This window comes from Hypomesus nipponensis, chromosome 21 (genome assembly GCF_054491055.1).
Source record: "Hypomesus nipponensis isolate SF chromosome 21, ASM5449105v1, whole genome shotgun sequence".
NCBI lineage: Eukaryota > Metazoa > Chordata > Actinopteri > Osmeriformes > Osmeridae > Hypomesus > Hypomesus nipponensis.
Window position 1 is genome coordinate 5,393,125 of NC_140381.1, and position 19,029 is coordinate 5,412,153.

A 19,029-nucleotide genomic window follows, 5' to 3' on the forward strand; every position below is an offset into this window, starting at 1 on the left:
ACACATATACAAACCTCTAATGGACCCTGACTGTAATGAGTAGGTTGGTTGAATTATGACTCCTGAATGAGAGAATTTATAGGCTCGTGTCCCACTAAAGAACAGTAGGAACGCCCACTCACACCAATCATCGACACAGACAGAGAGAGAGAGAGAGAGAGAGAGAGAGAGAGAGAGAGAGAGAGAGAGAGATGGAGAGAGAGAGATGGAGAGAGAGAGAGAGAGAGAGAGAGACCAGAGGAAGATGGAAAGACACAGAGAGACGGGCAGAGGTGCCAGTGGACACTAGGGGTTTGTTGAAACAGTGTAGGGGAGAGCAATAGAGACACTGCACTGTGTCTGCGCGCGTGTGTGTGTGTGTGTGAAAGAGAGAGGGCGAGACAAGAGCGTTTGGGAGACGACAAGCCCCCTTCTGCACTGTGACGCCTCTTTGACACCTTCCTCCATCCATCACTCCCAGCTCTCAGGTAATCTGGCCGCCCTTCTTCTCACCCCGTCTCTCCACCCCTTTTCTATTAGCGCCACCCCCCCCCCCCACCCCACCCCACCCCTCTGTCTACCTTCCCACCTCCCCAGAGAGGGTTCGACACCCCCCCCCCTCCCCCCTCCCCCCCAGAGACTTGGTGAAGGCAGCCCTGCAGGGTGCTCTGTGTGACAGCCCCTCTCTCCCCCCTCCCTCTCCCTCTCTCGACTACCTATATATCAGTCGTACCTCAAGTCCTTTCCTGGTGGGCGGACGCTCTTTGATTGTCCTTTTCCAAAGAGCATGGTTGAAGAAGACCGGGTCTCTCCCCCCTCCCCCTCCCTCCCCCCTCCCCCTCCCTCTCCCTCTCCATCAGCAGCAGCAGACAGATATATACGACTAAACACCGGAAAGAATCATAAACCTTTCACGTCACACACAAACCAATGACTGTATATCACATCACAAGAGCAGTCAGTGGAGCTAAATATGACTGCGGTGCACTAAGGTCAGCTATAATGCTTGTCGTTCCAGCCCAGTGGAGGACAAGGCCCCCGTTCTGAAAGAGAGGCGATGATTACAGTATGGATTTGTCAGTGGTAAACTTTGCTCTGGGCTTGGATATAGTGTTTGCTGGTCTTAAGGATACTACCGAGTGTTAACCCTTTGCTCTAATGACTTGCACGATCTCATCTGGTGCGGTACGAGCTCTGAAGCGCTGTTTGAAAAAGCTCTTTAGTGAGCCTTCACAAATGCTTCATAGAGGGGTTATAACTCACCGATGACACAGAAAGGTTTGCGGGCGAAGCGCAGGCGTCCTTGCCATCCCCGGTAGCGACAGCAGCAGCCCGCAGACCAGATGCGGACGATGTACTCCAGCCCAAACACCACGATCATCACAAACTCCTACAGGAAGTGACACGGCTTCAGAACAGGAACACGGGGACGTGGACATGTGAAACAGTTGAAAATGTATGGAACAAGAATAGGCGGAAATTCCTCCCTGGGGGGGGGGGGACGACACACACAACCCCCCCATCCTGGGAGATATATGATTAGTCCCCCCCCACTAAATCAATGTAAACATAAGGACATTTCAATAATATTAATAATATACATTTAACATATTAATATGTAGGCTGTGTGTTACAGCAGTAATGTTGGTGTCCCCCTCAGGAATTGCTCTTGAGGAAATGTCATATAATTGTCCCCCCGAAAAAAAAATTATAGTATATTTTTGACAGTGGGTACAAGATATGCCTTAAAGTTCTTAAAGTCTTTAGCTTTTAGATTGAATTAAACCAAGACATTCTTCAACATATCACTGGATGCTAAGTTTTATTTTATTTTTGATTCACTGTGCACTGATATTGAACTCCCTAAACTTTTAATAAGGCCAATTAAACAGACTTTGTACAATCTATCCCACAGTTTATCTATAGCATGGTCTAATCACTGTATCATTTTACTGCAGTCAATGAATTAATGGTGCATGAGATCACAACTTTATTCACAGCAAGTAGCAAAACATGTTGGCACAATATTCCACTCTGCCGGTAGATATTATAGAAGTGTGATATTACAGAATGCAGAAGAGAAATGAGATGATTTCCTGTAAGGGACAATGTCGTATCCATCCTCACAGAGAAAGCAGAGCCATGATTGGGTGTGCGATCACACCCTTCATCACAAATCCTCTGATTTCATTACGAGGGTCACGCGATCGAGTGAAGCTAGACGTCTAAATCCGGTTACGATAAAGGGATTAATCTGCTCCTAATCTGTGGAAAACCCTCTGGAGAATTGTCAAATAGTCAAGACTGAATGCCATCAACTTGGCCAACAACAGCATGGAAACAAACCACTAATCCCATTCATGGCAAAACGATGACACTGTGATGTCTCAGGTCACAGGTCAATACACACCCGCCACGACTGTCAACCCGCCTTATTGGACGCATAAACAGACGACAGGCTTATGAAAGCATTCAAGTTCATCCCCAGTTCAATTATTCCAGTTTATAATAAGGATGTTGAGCCTGACTCAATTCTCTGTTTGCTCCCTCAGGGCGTCAAATAACAATATGTAACGCCTTCAGTTTCAAAACACTTCCGACTGTTACGTAAACAGAGATGAGTGGCATCAGGTCTAGCGGCTACAGCCCTCCACACTGTGGATGAGAATTGAACTACTGTAGTGTTTCAGTTGTCGCACCATGTACTGGATGAACAATTTCCCTCCGGTGATGTTTTCAGTCAAACATTCTCTCTCATTCCTTGCCTCTCTTCCTCCATCCCTCTCACCCCCTCCCGCCCCCCTCTCTCTCCTCCCCAGAGTACATCCCATAATGATTCTGACTCATCCAAGGGCATGGCCAGCGATAGCTGTACATGTTGTTTTTCAATAAACAGTGAGGGGAATCAATGCAGACTCGATCAATTCCAGATGCTACGTGCCATCCCCTGTAGGTCAGTCCAGCCGCCCACCAAGGGTCCTCTGTTCGTTTATCCAATCAGATGCCGGCGGTGCAGAGAAGGAACCACCGTGTCAGTTCAGCCTGTAACCCAATCATCTGTTTCGGAATCAGCATCATTCAGAGTGTTCAGTCAGACAAGGCTTTTTCCCCGAGCTTTCAGGCCTATAGTGATTGTGTTTTAGTCACTAGCCTACTTTGGTATCAAAAGGTAAAAGATGAAAAAAAAATTGAGATATGGAATAGGGAGGGTTGAAATGGGTCTTCAGCTGGATGTGTCGGCTGGGCATTTCTCAAAAGAGCAACTGTGACGGTTGACAGGCATGTTGACGGACAACACCACTGACATCCAGACAACTGACTTCCTTGGGAGGTTGTTGGAGAGCAGTGTGTGTCTGCAGGGATATGAGACATGTGAATGTAGTTTCTCACCAGAATAAGGAGACAGTAGGAAGCTAACTCCTGTTGAGCCGGAATGGTGGAGAGCACTGACAGAACCAGGCAACCAAAGACCAGGACGAACCTGTGAGAAAAAACAGAGAGAAACTATCATAAATACTTGTATTCATTCAACAACAAAACAAAACTTGGCCTTTTGGTCAGGAAATGTTTTATTTTTCCCAAAGTTATCCTTCTAGAGCCAAAGTTATTGAGTTGTTGAGGCTAGCATGATTAGCATAAAACAAGATGGTTAGATATCTAGCAGACTATTCCCACCACTTGATCTGTGTATGCCTGCCAGAGAAGTATTGCCTTCTACATTTTAAAATGACAACATCATTTATTTTTCCATCAAGTAATCTGAAATATGAGGTGCACAATTCACCTGCCAGCAATACATCGCCGTCTGAATTACAACCACCGGGTTATGAATTGTGTGTGTGTGTGTGTGTGTGTGTGTATATAGACCATCTGGGTTTAATCATCTCAGCTGCGGTTTCCTATGAGCATATCCAGTCTTTCTGGACATATACTTCAATATTATCTTTCAATGACTTAAAACCCATGCTCACTTACTGTTGTGTTTGACCATAAATTACTACAGTTATTTGGCCAGCACTGCTACAATACGCAGTGGATTTGTAATGCTAAGCCCTGCGAGAGGAACCATTTGAGGATGACATTTAAAAGCACATCCGTAGGGACTGATACGCTCCACCATTGCCAAGATGCCATTAGCTGCCAGGGCATCATATCAACAGCCCACTGCCAAATTCTTCCATCTTGGGGTTCGCGTATAATACTCCGAACGTGCATCCTTGCTCTGTTTTACTCTTTGGATGGGCTCAGTATCGTCAGATAAAAGGGATGAGGAGGAGGGAAGGAAGGATGGAAGAAAGGAAATAAAGGAGGAGAAGGAAGGAAAGAAAGAAGGAAAGGAAGGAAATAATTAAGGAAAGGGAAGTAAGGAAATCCTTCAGCGGAATGAGTCCCTCCCTTTCTCTCCAGCTGTCCGGAGCCCCATACTCTTAACTAGCCCCCTGTTGACAGCAGGCCGACCCAAAATTACCACAGACATGAAAGGAAATCTTCAAGGAAGCCAGAGGTCAGGGAATAGCATTTCACGTTGAGCCGAGTGGCGTCTGTGTGAAAAGGGTGGGTGTACTTGACAGGGCGTGACCCTACAAACCACCCCAGGACGAGGGAGATGTGACCCCGTCTAGGGAGATGTGACCCCATCTTACCCAACCCCCTGACCCCCCCGCTCCAACCCCAAGAGACACAAAATGGAGGTCAAAGTTTTCCACGGCCCAAAGGATGGTTATGTGATCACGTTGATTGTGCGATCCTGCTGTTCACTCGTGGAGACGGGGGGGGGGGGGTTTGACCCCTGTGAGGACTTGCATGAAAAGTTTTTGTCAAGTTTAAGTCAAAGTCTGGTGTACTTAGTGCGGATTCAAAGGATGGATAGCCTAGATAATACTGGATTTCTTTTCCTTTATATGTTGTGTCAGCCTTCAGCAACGTTTTCATCAACACCCCTACGCTCCACAAGTCTGTCACCACAAGGTTGTCATTTCTATTCTGAGAAATCCACTGTATACATAATCACATTTCACCACAAAGGAATACCATAATTCATGTAAAATGTAAAATTATAAATTACTTAATTAATTAATAATTACTCTGTTCTCTCTTTGTTTCCACGTGTCATATCCTGTTTGAGTAGTCGTACCCCAGCCAGTATCTGTAGGAGCACTATAGTTCAGGAGCATCTGTTTTTCACCTTCACCAGTCTGCCACACAAACACACACACACACACACACAATGCTGCAGATGTACGCACAAAGCCTCCCACGCACTCGCTCTCTGTCTCTGACACACAAACACACACAAACACACACAAACACAAGACCCACCCACAAACCAAGTGCCACTCGGTCTTTGCAGAACTGAATTGTTTTGTTTGGCATCGGGAGTGCCGAGGCTGAAAACAGAACGCCCAGGCCCTGCGAACGTGACAGCAGAAGGGCGGGGGCCGTCACACACAATCCCCGTCTGCTGATAAGAGCAGACATCTGTATCGCCTTCGCCTGCCGAGCCATCCCGCCCATCAGTAGAATGTAGAATGGGGCTGGATTCCGGAACGTTCTGAGGCAACGCGGGACCACGGCAGACGCTGGTGGAGGGCGAGCGTCGCACACGGGAAACGGCGGACATGATAGAGAGAGACGTCTAAGAGAGGGATCGGGGAGGGCACGATAGAAAAGGGACGTCTAAGAGAGGGACGTCTAAGAGAGAGACGTTTAAAAGAGGGATCGGGGAGGGCACGATAGAAAGAGGGAGGTCTAAGAGAGGGACGTCAAACAGAGGGACGTCTAAGAGAGAGACGTCTAAGAGAGGGATCGGGGAGGGTTTGGATATCTCAATCACAGTTCGGGGATCCGCTGAGAGAGAGAGACGCGCAGCCAGAAAGAGGATGACGACTGCAAGACCACACAGATCTCCCTCCCCCCCACCCCTCCCTCCCTCCGGTTGATAGTTGTTGTCTGACGCCCCGGCACCTCGAACTGAAGTTGCTGTTCTTCAGATGCCGTTTCCCCCTCACTGTGAGTCCTACCACACACGCTGTCCGTGGTCCTGAAATCTTGGATCACCGACAATCCTGCTTTCACGCAGTATCCGCAACCAACATTGCTATTTACGCATTCCTGTAAAAAGTGAAACAAAAGACGACTGCTGAAGCAGTATAAAACTACAGCTGGTCGGTCGTCGCTAGAAAGAGTCCAACGTTTGTTTCGAAGGACGTCAGGGTCCTCGTTGACCTCTGAGAGCGAGGTCAAAGGTCAGAGTTGAAAGGCCATGCCGGGCCATGACCGATGGCGGATGTCTGGGTACAGAACTGCCCTGTTAGGTATCAAGTTTACGGACTTGTGTGTCGGTAAAAACCAGCTCCACTCACTGCTGGTGCTATCCTGTCATATGAAGGAAGCGTGCGTCATATTAACATCAGAGCAGTTTTAGCCTTAGCACCTTTGCGAGCAAACTGAAGAGAAACTTTAAACCCAATAAAAGGAAATGTCTGAGGTCATAAAAATCCTGTGTGGCGTGTGTGTGTGCCTTCCCTTGGTGTACCTATTTAGTGTGTGTGCGCGCGCGTGGGTTCCACCCGTGTCACATTGCCAAGCCATTTTATTAACTACAGCTGTTGTTTACAAGCTCCTCTGACTTTAAACAACTGTTGATTATCTTAGCAACTCCGAGTCTGAATTGGTTTTCCAATAAATAAATAAGAGGGTAGATCGTGAGAAATGACTGATGAATCCTTTTCTGTCAGTGTGAAAGCCAAGCATCTTCATCAGCAACTTCATAAGGATCATCATCATCATCATCATCATCATCATCGTCTCACCTCTTCACCGGCTCAGCGATGGGCACTTTTACTTCAGCTTACTGTACGTTCTAATTGACAAATCTCCTAAGGACACACACACACGCACACACACACAGGTCGTCTTTGACACAACTCATTTGGACTGCCACTGTAGATTGAACAGACACCTCCCAATTAAGGGAAAGGAAAGGTCTGTGTCTCTGTGTGTGTGTGCCATTGTGTGTGTGTGATTCCCACACATGCTTTTCCACAGAGGTTCTGGAATCCATCGCCTCGGAGACGCGTCAAGACGGCTTAACTCCTTCCGCGATAGAAGTGAACTCTGTGCAACACGGCATCGCACATCCTAGGTCTTCTAAGTAACCCCCGGAGGAAGGGAGAGGGAGAGAGAGAGGGAGAGAGAAAGAGAGGGGGAGAGAGAGAGAGAGAGAGAGGGAGAGAGAGAGAGAGGGGGAGAGAGAGAGAGAGAGAGAGAGAGAGAGAGAGAGAGAGAGAGAGAGTGCTTGAAGAGCTGGCGGTTTGAGTGCCCCACCGCCATGAGCTCGTTAGCGTCTTCTGCGCCGTGTTCAACCGCGTTGACGCTAATGAGGTTGAGAGCCTTGGCGGACGTCACCACCGCTGCCGGCGCCTCCCGGGCAGGGACGGATGGTGCTAACCATCAAGGACAGGCGAATCGAGGGAAATATTGCTGGGATGTCGCACACATTTCTTTCCCTCATGGCTGGTGACAAAATATATATCCGTGTGTGTGTGTGTGTGTTTAACTGCTACATAAGGGTCCTCTCTCCCACGCTGACTTCTGTAAAAAGCTTGGAAGAGATGAGGATGTGGATGGATAACAGAGGTTCTTGCCCCTCCCTCCCTCCCTCCCTCCCTCCCTCCCTCCCTCCCTCCCTCCCTCCCTCCCTCCCTCCCTCCCTCCCTCCCTCCCTCCCTCCCTCCCTCCCTCCCTCCCTCCCTCCCTCCCTCCCTCCCTCCCTCCCTCCCTCCCTCCCTCCCTCCCTCCCTCCCTCCCTCCCTCCCTCCCTCATCTTTTATCCTTTTTTTTCTTCTTTCCCCCTCTTTGAGCGAGTGCGACTGTGAGGACAGTTAGCGTGGGACAAAAGGGGAGGGGGTGAAAGGACAGGTAGCGTGGGACAAAAGGGCTACCCAGCGGATGCGTTTGTGCCATTCCATGGTGGTCTTTGGACACATCCATGCATGGCCACAGGCCTCAGACTGGCACTGCCAGGGTGAGGCTGAATGTGTACACATGTGTCGTGTGGTATGAGGCAAGACTTTAACGGTGGGTTCGTTGGATTTATGATGTGGCCGGCTGTGGATTGTCTATAAATACTTAATGGTTTTGGAAACGGTATCATTCTCACCATCTCTCACTCAACAGAGAGGAGATCATGGTACAGCACTTTTCATTTTCATGCCGAAACTTTCTGTCTGTGTGTCCCTTTCTGCCCCCCTCCCCCTCCCTTCATCTCTGCTCACTTCTCCCTGGAGTTCATTGAACGCCATTGTACTTTAGCTCTGCTTATACAAGTAAACTGGAATAAAGATAACAAACCACCTCATTAAGTTCTGCTGTGCAGCAAAGTCTGTCTCTACAAGAGAGTGGTGAGACTTAATGAAGCCCAGTGCATCACAGGAATGCTAAATCAACACCAGTTTGATCGGTTAAGCACAGACACACACACACACTGGTGCTAACACACACACACCCTCATGCTAACAGACACAAACTCAAAGCTTACACACATACACAGTCATGTTAACACACACACACACTTTTTGAACTACGTTCCCTGCTGTGTCCCAGCTATCACACTGCACCATCTCGTCGATAGTTGGGTTGATCTGGGTGAAGCTGTGGAGCAGAGCTCTAACAACCCTCCTCCGTCACTCTGCTTGCGTGTCCCAGTTGTAGAGTTCTGGACCACAGGGTCTTCTTCATGGAACACTAGCCGAGATAGAACACTGACCTTCCACAGGGAAATCAGAGCCATACCTGGGAGCGAACAGATTCCAGCTTTTCCTTTATTTCCCTCTCCAGAAGGGATCATATTGATCTTATGGGGCAGTAAGCGCTCCACAGCAACATAGTCGGAGGTGAGAGGTGCAATTAGATAGATCATTGTCATAGCATGGAGGTCCGAGTTGAGATCAGTAGTAAGGAAGGGTTTGCGAGTATTTCCGTGTCCAGTTGGATGATCACGATTAGGTAACGAAACAACATGGAGTAATTAGAACGTTGTCTATTTTGTCCATTTCAAACCGCAGCAAGCTCCAACCTGGCCTCTGGCCCTCTTCAGCATTGTATAACTCCCTTCTCCTCTCTCCCTCTTGCCCCAATTCCCACTGCGACCCAAAAAAAGATAATTAAGGCAGATGGAGAGGGTTCGTCACGGCCACTAATGATATTTCTCTCCCCCCGACACACACACACACATACACACACACACACACACACTGACAGACAGACAGAAGCGGCCACAGAAGATGGAGGGAGGCCAAACAGCTGGTCTCAGGCTTCCAAAACGCCGCGCGGAGGAATGAGAGAGGAGGGACGACAAGCAGCAACGTACCGTCACGGAGCCAATTCCCCCGACTCGGCAAACGCATCTCTCACCGTGTCTAAGACGCTAAGGTGGCCCAAGGAGATAAAGAAGGAGAGGCAGAAGCAAAGCTATTTTTGTCTCTTACGCTCTTCCTAAATATATAAATATATTTATTTTTTGGCAGCAAAAAGTCCAACGGTGAATATTTGGCAAAAAGAAATATTCTGAGGGACGTGAAATGGAAAGTTCAAGGGTTTTAACGAGGAGCTCAGAGGCAGAAACAGGAGGAAGGGTAGAAAGCACACACCGTCAAGACGCACAGACACAAAGTGACAAGACGCACAAAGCGCGGCAGCCCTCTGGATTTATAATCCCTTTTTTCTCTCCCATTGGAACATCTAAAGAACTCGACGCCCCCACCGTCAACCCACCCACCCACCCACCCACCCACCCAAATTAAATACCCATCAGTGAAAAAACACATAAATACATGTGGATTGGAAAGTAAAGGGGGGAGGGGGATTAACGTGACAGTACTGTTTTACTACAGTGGCATAGCAGTTCCCCCATCCAGCCCCCTTCTACCATGCTTTACCATGCTCAGCTGTGTGTAGCTATACTGGTATCCTGCCCCTTCCATATTTACAGACCATGGCACACGCTCTTCCTGATACCGTTCTCCACAACACAGCGACAAGGGTCTGTGTGTGTGTGTGTCCCTTTTTAAAGAGCGTCGTTTAAAAGCCGAGATGTGGCCAAGTGGTTGTTTACATGTTTACATCCCTACTTTAGCAGCCCCTTTTCCACGCACACGCACACCAGCCGACCAGGGAGAATATCTGGAACATGTGGCCTCTACTCGAAGCAGGTTGGAGGACAGTGTGGGAGGGAGGCCGAGGCCAGGTGGAAGCATCTCCGTGTGGACTCAGAGCCACTCCAGCAGCGTGGGGAGTCCAGCACCTCCCACATCCACCACATCGCCCAAACCTGGAAGATTTGGACGGGCCATTTTTCCGTCTGTTCATGCAAACAGCCGAGCTGACTGAGGGAGGCTGTTGCTCGAGTCGCCGACGTCATTTGCTGTGGTTTTTCGGTTGCCTGGGTGATGGTGACCTTGATTATACGCTTCCGTTTCAGCGCTCGATATGTCATTTTCACGTCTGCGCCCATGGATTCTCACCACGGCTCGCACTCCACGTCGTTTAGCTGAATTCGCTACCCGCCTCTTCTGAAAACATCCCCTTGAACGAAGTCTGCTCCCACCGTGAATAGAAGGGAATACGAGTGGGTTGTGCCGGAGCACATCCTGACACATGACTCGCCTCTGGTCGACGGCTTCATCCTGAACTACTGAAAGCTAAACCTCGGCTTCTTGCACAGACCCAATGACCTCCGACAGTAACAGCGAATGAAGAAGAGGAGGCCAGAGAGGGGGGGGACGGCGACGACTGAGGTTGGGGTCTTTGTCAGGGATGGATCGGTGTCTTCCGGCGAGCCATCGATCCCGCGAGAGGCCGCACGTGGAGATGAAGACAGCTGGCCCGCCGTGATCCTGGTAGGAGGCGCGGCCGTTATAATGACCCCCCCCCCCCACCACCACCTCCGCCAGAGGAAAACACAAACGGAATCTCAGAAACGGCGACAAGTGTGTGTGTGTGTGTGTGTGTGAGTTTAGGATGGGGACGGGACCTCGGAAGCATCAACTACCCCACTGTCTCACCTCCCCCCCCCCCTCCTCCTCCCCACACACACGATCACCCCACCACACCTCTCAATTATCGACCTTTTGTCCCCGTCTCTCCACCCTGATGGTGGACCGATCGATGCCCCCCCCCCCCCCCCCCCCAATACACCCCCTCCAACCCTCCCTGGCCAGACCAGTATTAATGGTGCCACGGCACTGGATAATGAAGTGTCCAGACACCGAGTCAGAGCTGCTATAATGACAGATGCACTGGCTTAAGTGTGTATACAGTAGGTGTGTGTGCGTTGTGTAAGACTGCCACATGGGGTGATTTGAGAAGGGAGGGAGAGGGAGACGGTGGAGGGTGGCAGTTACCTTATCTAACCCCCGAACAAGCGGAGAAGCCAATGTCTGCGGTCCACACGTGAAAGGGATTTATCTAAGTCGTCCAATAAAGTCTCTGGACAAAGCTCTGGTGAAGGCATGTGACAAAACGTCAGTCCTGTCTGCGTTGAGGATTCAGTCACAGGGGCTGACGGTTCGAGGTTATTGACACAGGACGGGAAATGGAGTGGCTGTAAAACGACCAAACCATACAAAAGCCTAGGAATGGCCTACAGAGAAATATAAAGTCTGAAATACTTCAGATGCCGTCAGACCGATGATGAAATGTCTTTGGGAACCCATCAGGGTTATTCTTGGGTCTGTCTCCGTCCATCCTCCACTCAGACTCAAATAGAAATTCTGTAGAAATACACAGGGGGACATTTACTTGGTGACATCAACTCAGGCAATCCCCTCGCCACCCCGAAATAGAGAGGACCCCATTAATCAACAGTGGGATGGTCTCGACGAGCGGAAGCAAAAGCATCCATCTTTCAGAGCGAGCTCCCGCCGTCGAAAAAATCTGGGTGATAACGAAGGATGAGTCTCATGTCTGAGTACCACATTAGAGGGGAGTCTGAGCTCCCTGCTTTGAGCCGAGACGGCATCTGTCAAAGTCGGGGGGGGGGGGGGGGGGGGAATGTTTCGGTTTTCTTCGACGAATGCCTCGTGATGGATGGCAAGGAGTGACTCGCGTGATGCGTCTCTGACCACCTGACCATCTGAGAGCATCTCGTCCGGTAACTATCCAACCGGGCCGGTCACACAGGGTCAGAGGTCGGCACTGGTGTCAGCGGTTTCTATGGAGATCACAGCCCCAATAACAACCCAGGGAGAAGTGAAAGATCTAGAAGTGGAAAAACTACTGTGTATCACACAATTGTACCTGATGGTTGTTGACACGTCTCGGTCAAGTAATCAATGGAGAAATGAACTGATACTCCAAATCCAAGCAATAGCTTTGTCCAGTATCATCTTGTAACAATGTGTGTGTAGTAGAGTATGTACAAACCCTTATTTTCGTACAGTGTCATAGATACTTAAATATACGTCTGGCTACGACGACAAACAGCAGTGTATGATATACTATAGCAGTGTTTGTGTGTGTGTGTGTACTTAGCTTTAATTATTCATGCAGACAGCAAGAGTAAACAGTGCTTCAGGGCTCTGTACATATGTACTGTACGTGCGTGCGTAGGTCGTGATAGCGCCGCTCTACACGTATGCATTGACAAAGGATGAACAGCGGAGGATGTAGAACAAGGAAAGGGAGGGGGTGGAGAGGGGGAAAACGACAGACGGGGAAAGAGATGCATCGAGAGAAAGAGAGGGAAAGAGAGTGAGAGAGAGCAAGAGAGAGTGAGAGAAAGGAGAGAGAGAAAAAGAGAGAGAAAGGAAAGGAGAGAAAAAGAAAGAGAGAGTGAGAGCGAGAGAGAGAGAGGAAAGGAGAGAGGGAAAAAGAAAGAGAGAGAGAAATGCAACAATTGAGTGAGAGAGAGAGAGAGAGAGACAGACAGACAAAGAGCAAAAGAGAATAAGAAAACTGAAAGACCTAACCTGGCTGCAGCCACGATCAGTTCTGTACAACATTAACAGAGAACCACTGAGCGTGGGCTAATCACTTACTTTTATGAGAGAGTCATGTTAAATACTGAATATTCATGGAGAGGGCCTTGAGACGCATATCACACACACACACACACACACACACCTCCCTCTAGTCGTCCTTGAAGGTAATTACAGGGTACGTAATATCCTCATAACAGACGATCCCTGGAAGACAAGAGTAATGACCTGCAGGACAGTAGGCTCCACACATCCCTTCAAACCTGTGAAACTTGGTTTCATTCTATTTTTTGATGGATCGGAGGGACACGGCAAAGATATTGCAGGACAGGCACGATATCTGATGCCGTGAGTGCATCAGATACGGGAAAATACGTGGAAAATGAGCCCTCCACCGGCGAAATAGACGGCTGAAGCGGTGTACTCATCATGGGCAGCAAAGACACAGAGTGAAACACACCCTCGATGCACCGCCGACGGTACGACCTCGTCGCCGCACTGCAACATCACAGCTGCATCCACGGATTGTCATCTGCGGTAGAACATGTCATCTGTGATGTCACACATCACAATGGGCTTACCTCGAGCTACAGTCTCATGAGCTGAACACCGGGGTCCTTAGGACTGTTGGGGATCAGAACAAGAACCTTTGCACCATCCAGACCCCCCGACCAGACCTTAAAGCAGCCAGGCAGGGCTAAACATAGCTCTGGGAGTTAGCAGGTGTGTTGCCATGACAGCAGCAATGTATGAGAAGGCTCTACTAACTCTGTTAGTTGGAAACGTAGGAAGACTGGTCATCTGGGTTAATGACTTCTGCTGCCCTAGACAGGTAAAGAGGGTCTGACGACAGGCCGGATAAACTACAGGAAACATGATGCCCATATGGTCTGGATGTTTGGTGGTCTGGGGGGCCTTGGAGCATGAGGGCTCATGGGAATTGTAGTCCAATTAGAGAAATTTACACAGCACATGGCCGGTACAACAGGAACCCAATATGTTCAATGTGTAGGGTGACATTCGTCATGTACAGTACTGTACATTGTGTGTGTGTGTGTCACATGTGTGTGTATGTGTGTGTGGTACATGTGTGTGTATGTGTGTGTGGTACATGTGTGAGTGATCAGGTTTACCTGGGTGGTGGCAGTGTGTTCCTGATGGAAACATCCCCAACAAGAACAGCTCATGATCACATCACAGTGGGTCCCAGGAACCGGGTCCCTGCGACTACGCTTCAAACAGGTTCTCTACAGGTTCTCTACAGGTTCTCTACAGTGGGGCGGCTCCAACAACTCCAATCACAGCTGCTTGCCTGGGCTCTGGGACATCAGACTCCCTCCTGGGCCTCTACAGCTGGTTCAGCAACGGCTCGATACCAAAGTTGATAGCATGGCTTGCATCTGATGTGGTTTTGATGGGCTATCTACAATGAGCACCACCCTCCCCCCCCCACCCTCCTTCCCACCGAGATGGGGTTGAGAGACATGCGACATGCTGCTTTGAAGGATAGTGTTAGTAAACTGATTATGCTGTAATGGTGCCCCCCCCGCATCCTCACGCACCCTTCAATAACTCTGAGCATCTGTTTCATCCTTTCTGAGTAAAATGCGGGCAATCTCATTCACAGTATGCTATCACACACACACACACACACACACACACACACACACTTGAAGCGCTGACACGTACTCATCGGTACGTAAGGGAGTGAAAACGAGAAATCAGCACATTTTGAAACGCGCACACACACAAACACACACAATAATTTGCGGAAATTGAAGTTTTTTACCCTGTCACGCAGTGGGGATTAAATGTAATCGCAACACACACAAACCCTCAAAGCTAATGAATGGGGGACAGTTTTCCACATGCATTCGTTCTTTCATCACTTTATTACATTGTCTGAGCTGTAATAAACCCTGGTGGTGTAAACTCATTCGCTCTCATCAAACCGTACTGTACAAAAGCCTATGAATTACACAAAGGCTCTTCTTCACCACAAGCTTTAAATACAAGGGCACACGATGAATGAAAAAACAAAGCTCTTGTTCATCCAATTACGTTATGTCACCCCCCCCCCCCCCAAAAAAAAAAAAAACATTATTGTACAACAACACAATAAAATTATTTGCACAAATATTACGTAGACGAGAAGAACAAAACGAAGGTTAAAAGGTCAGGGCGTGCCCGCAGGTCAAAGACTATCCTCAGTGGTTGCCCCGCCTACTTGAAGTTCTGCCAACTTCATTTTTCTCTGTGCAAGCAGCGCATACCTTTCCGCTAGTACTAATCTCACATAGAACTCCCAGTATGAGGACTCTGAGGGTCGCCTTTTGTCTCACCGCAAAGGTCTACAACAACACAGTCCGGTATGTTCTCTAGTCCCTGTTCCGCCAGCGGCAATCAAGGGAGCGTTTCTACATAAAGAAATGATGGATGAGAACCTAACTCCCTTCTGACACGACGGAATTGAGCTCTGCCCGGCGGACTGAGACCTTCTGACAACAGATACTAGGTTTCTGTGAAAACAGATACACCTGGCTTGCGTGCTTTCGCTCCTGGGAAAGTTGTTCCTTTTGTTGTTGTTTTTTTTTTTTAATTATTACTGTCTGGGGCCACTGAAAAGTATAGGCTGGAGAGAGTTTCTGTCTGCTGGGTCTGCCTGAGAGGTCGACTGCAAGGACTGGAGACTGCTTCTGGGTGTCTGTCTGCCTGGAGGAGCGGAGGTTTCCATGACACCACGTGTCCTTTCAAAAGGAGGAAGTTCATGTCGGGCTGGACACACACACACACAATTATTACCATCCAAGGACGCAGAGAAGCTGAGAGTTACAGCATTTAAGCAGAAGGAAGTATATGAAATCAAATCCAACCGCAGGGTACAATGAATATATTATCTTGTCAAAAAAAGGGTGTCAACCGTTTCTGACTTTTGTAACCAAACTCATGTTAACCTGTTGCAAGTATCTGGGGCAACACTCATCTAAACCCAAATACTGGAGCTAGTGGGCTGTTTGTGCAATAGTAAGAATAACAAGCCCAGCTCTAAATTATAAATGGGCTTTAACTTCTGGCACCGAATGATAGCCAGGGACAATTGGAGACAGCCACATGGAAAGATGATATAAATCTAAGGAGCAAGATCTATTCATTTAGAACGCTTGACGGAACTTTGGAGAACTCTTCGGGTTAGAGTGGGGGAGGGGGAGGGGGGGGTGGGTTGGGATGCATGTGTTGGCTGGGGTGGGGTTTCGATTGGTGGAGGGGCGAGAGTTAGAGAGTGAAGATATTTTCCATCCATTAGTGGCGTCTCACTACACAATCGTAATTCACTTGACATATCTTCACTCAGTTTGCTCATCAGATGAGAACGGAGCAAGACTCTGGCCTCTGCAAAGCGCGACAGGACGTGACATCATCCGCCTCGGCCAAGTAACACAGCACTGCTCGCTGCTTCTCTCAGTCTCTCTCCCTGCTTCTCTCAGTCTCTCTCCCTGCTTCTCTCAGTCTCTCTCCCTGCTTCTCTCAGTCTCTCTCCCTGCTTCTCTCAGTCTCTCTCCCTGCTTCTCTCAGTCTCTCTCCCTGCTTCTCTCAGTCTCTCTCCCTGCTTCTCTCAGTCTCTCTCCCTGCTTCTCTCAGTCTCTCTCCCTGCTTCTCTCAGTCTCTCTCCCTGCTTCTCTCAGTCTCTCTCCCTGCTTCTCTCAGTCTCTCTCCCTGCTTCTCTCAGTCTCTCTCCCTGCTTCTCTCAGTCTCTCTCCCTGCTTCTCTCAGTCTCTCTCCCTGCTTCTCTCAGTCTCTCTCCCTGCTTCTCTCAGTCTCTCTCCCTGCTTCTCTCAGTCTCTCTCCCTGCTTCTCTCAGTCTCTCTCCCTGCTTCTCTCAGTCTCTCTCCCTGCTTCTCTCAGTCTCTCTCCCTGCTTCTCTCAGTCTCTCTCCCTGCTTCTCTCAGTCTCTCTCCCTGCTTCTCTCAGTCTCTCTCCCTGCTTCTCTCAGTCTCTCTCCCTGCTTCTCTCAGTCTCTCTCCCTGCTTCTCTCAGTCTCTCTCCCTGCTTCTCTCAGTCTCTCTCCCTGCTTCTCTCAGTCCCTCTCCCTGCTTCTCTCAGTCTCTCTCCCTGCTTCTCTCAGTCTCTCTCCCTGCTTCTCTCAGTCCCTCTCCCTGCTTCTCTCAGTCTCTCTCCCTGCCGCTCTCAGTCTCTCCCTGTTTTATCTGTCTGTCTCTCTCTCCTTGTCTCTCATTGTGTCTCCTAGTCTTTCCTTATCTCTCATTGTGTCTCCTAGTCTCTCCTAGTCTCTCCTAGTCTCTCCTAGTCTCTCCTAGTCTCTCCTAGTCTCTCCTAGTCTCTCCTAGTCTCTCCTAGTCTCTCCTAGTCTCTCCTAGTCTCTCCTTGTCTGTCCTAGTCTCTCCTTGTCTGTCCTAGTCTCTCCTTGTCTCTCCTTGTCTCGCGGGCTCACAGAGATGGCGGAGGCTGCATTGGGTGGAGTATCATCCTAGCATCCTCCATGGCTGACCGACAGAGACCGTGGCAGCTCAATGTGAGTGTTTAATGAGAGCTCAATGTGAAGCCCTCGTCGGCTCTGCTCACCCCCTGTCCTTCACTGAGTCAAATGCTGAGACACCAGAGACAAACGCCTAGACGTTGCACGCAGGTAGCCCACCTGTGAAAAGGAGTGGGAGTTTAGAAGAAGGAACAGCTTAGCTACAGCAGCCAATTAAAAAGAACCTTTGCGTGACCTCACTGGATATATTCTGAACCGCGCTTGGATATGACTCTCCGATTGTCCTTCCCTCCATCACCCCCCCCCCCCCCCTCCTAACCAACCATGTTTATTTCTGATTTTGTTCAGGGTACAGTAACAGCTTGGTGGTGCTGGTATGGAAGTGCTTGATGTTGTAAAAACGCATTAAGGTCAATGTACGCTTACCCCCTCCTAGCGTGTCTGGGGGAAGGTTTTCAGCATGGTTTCAGGTTTGAATGGCAGTGAGTGGGTCACTAAAGGCTGCCACACCACACTTCCTGCAAGCACTCTCAGCAGCGCTGTCATGGTAACGCACAGCCATCTTTGAGCTTTGCATGAAGACCTTCTCCGACTCCCAACTCGGGCCTTTAGCATTCACGCTAGAGCAGACACCCATATGGACCAATGACCTTAAGATCTTTTGTGTCCGTCCAGACTGTCAACAACGTGGCGCTGCGCAGGCCGCATGCGTGACACGGCCCAAAGCAGCCGTGGGAGGAAGAGAACGATGCAACCGACCGACACGGACAAAGACGGCCCCGTCAACAAACGATACGTCTGGAGGTTTCACAAACAGTCGACACAAAAGCCGTGAAAACAGATCATCCCCCCCCCCCCCCCCGCTCAGATGTCTGCATCAAGGAGACACGCGAGAAAACAAAATTAAAAGAACAACGGTAAATAAAAACAATTGATTGCTGCATTAATGACAATTGCTTCTGGTAAATATGAGGCAGCTGTTATGGAAGGAGTCAACATGTAGCCCAGGGCCTTCGGTGACAGAGGCATCGACGGTAATGGACTGGAGATGAATAAATGGATTTGCAGACAGTGGTTTGGCAGATCTGAAAGGTCATCTGTCTGAAAGGAGAGTGTTCCCAACACACGTGCAGACACACACGCGCACAAACACACAAAAATACACAAACCATGACCATGCCCACCACTGGGTTTAATGTGCCTAATGTAGAGATAATAACATCTCAACTAAACTGTTTGGTCTGCTTAATGTACTGTACTGTTGTGTGTGTGTGTGTCTGTGTGTGTATGCAGGCTATCCGCTTAGGCTACTGGCACATTCTTTCCTTCATCTATTTTGCTCCCTCTCTTTCTCTCCCCCTCCATCTCCCACTTCCTTATTATCTTACCAAAGCCGTGTCGCACAACAACGGTGAATTTTGATTGGTCGGAACACCGATTATGATGCCTAATTGCGCTCACTGATTGGCCGCCGCCCCCTTGGCCAGGAGTGTGTCTACTGTTAGAGCCGGAGCATTTCAGCCTCCGGTGGGACGAGAGGGGGAGGATGGCTGAGGGAGAGAATGTGAGAGGGTGTTT

The 19,029-nt window shown here is 49.2% G+C and overlaps 1 protein-coding gene across 1 annotated transcript in view; it reads right to left on the reverse strand.

Annotated features, from left to right (window-relative positions):
- kcnq5b (potassium voltage-gated channel, KQT-like subfamily, member 5b) overlaps positions 1 to 19,029 on the reverse strand; it is an 81,309-nt gene that overhangs the window by 22,308 nt on the left and 39,972 nt on the right. The window contains exon 2 of the mRNA XM_084685958.1: positions 1,243 to 1,369. Coding sequence (XP_084542084.1) covers positions 1,243 to 1,369 — 127 coding nt within the window. The remainder of the gene's footprint in view (positions 1 to 1,242; positions 1,370 to 19,029) is intronic.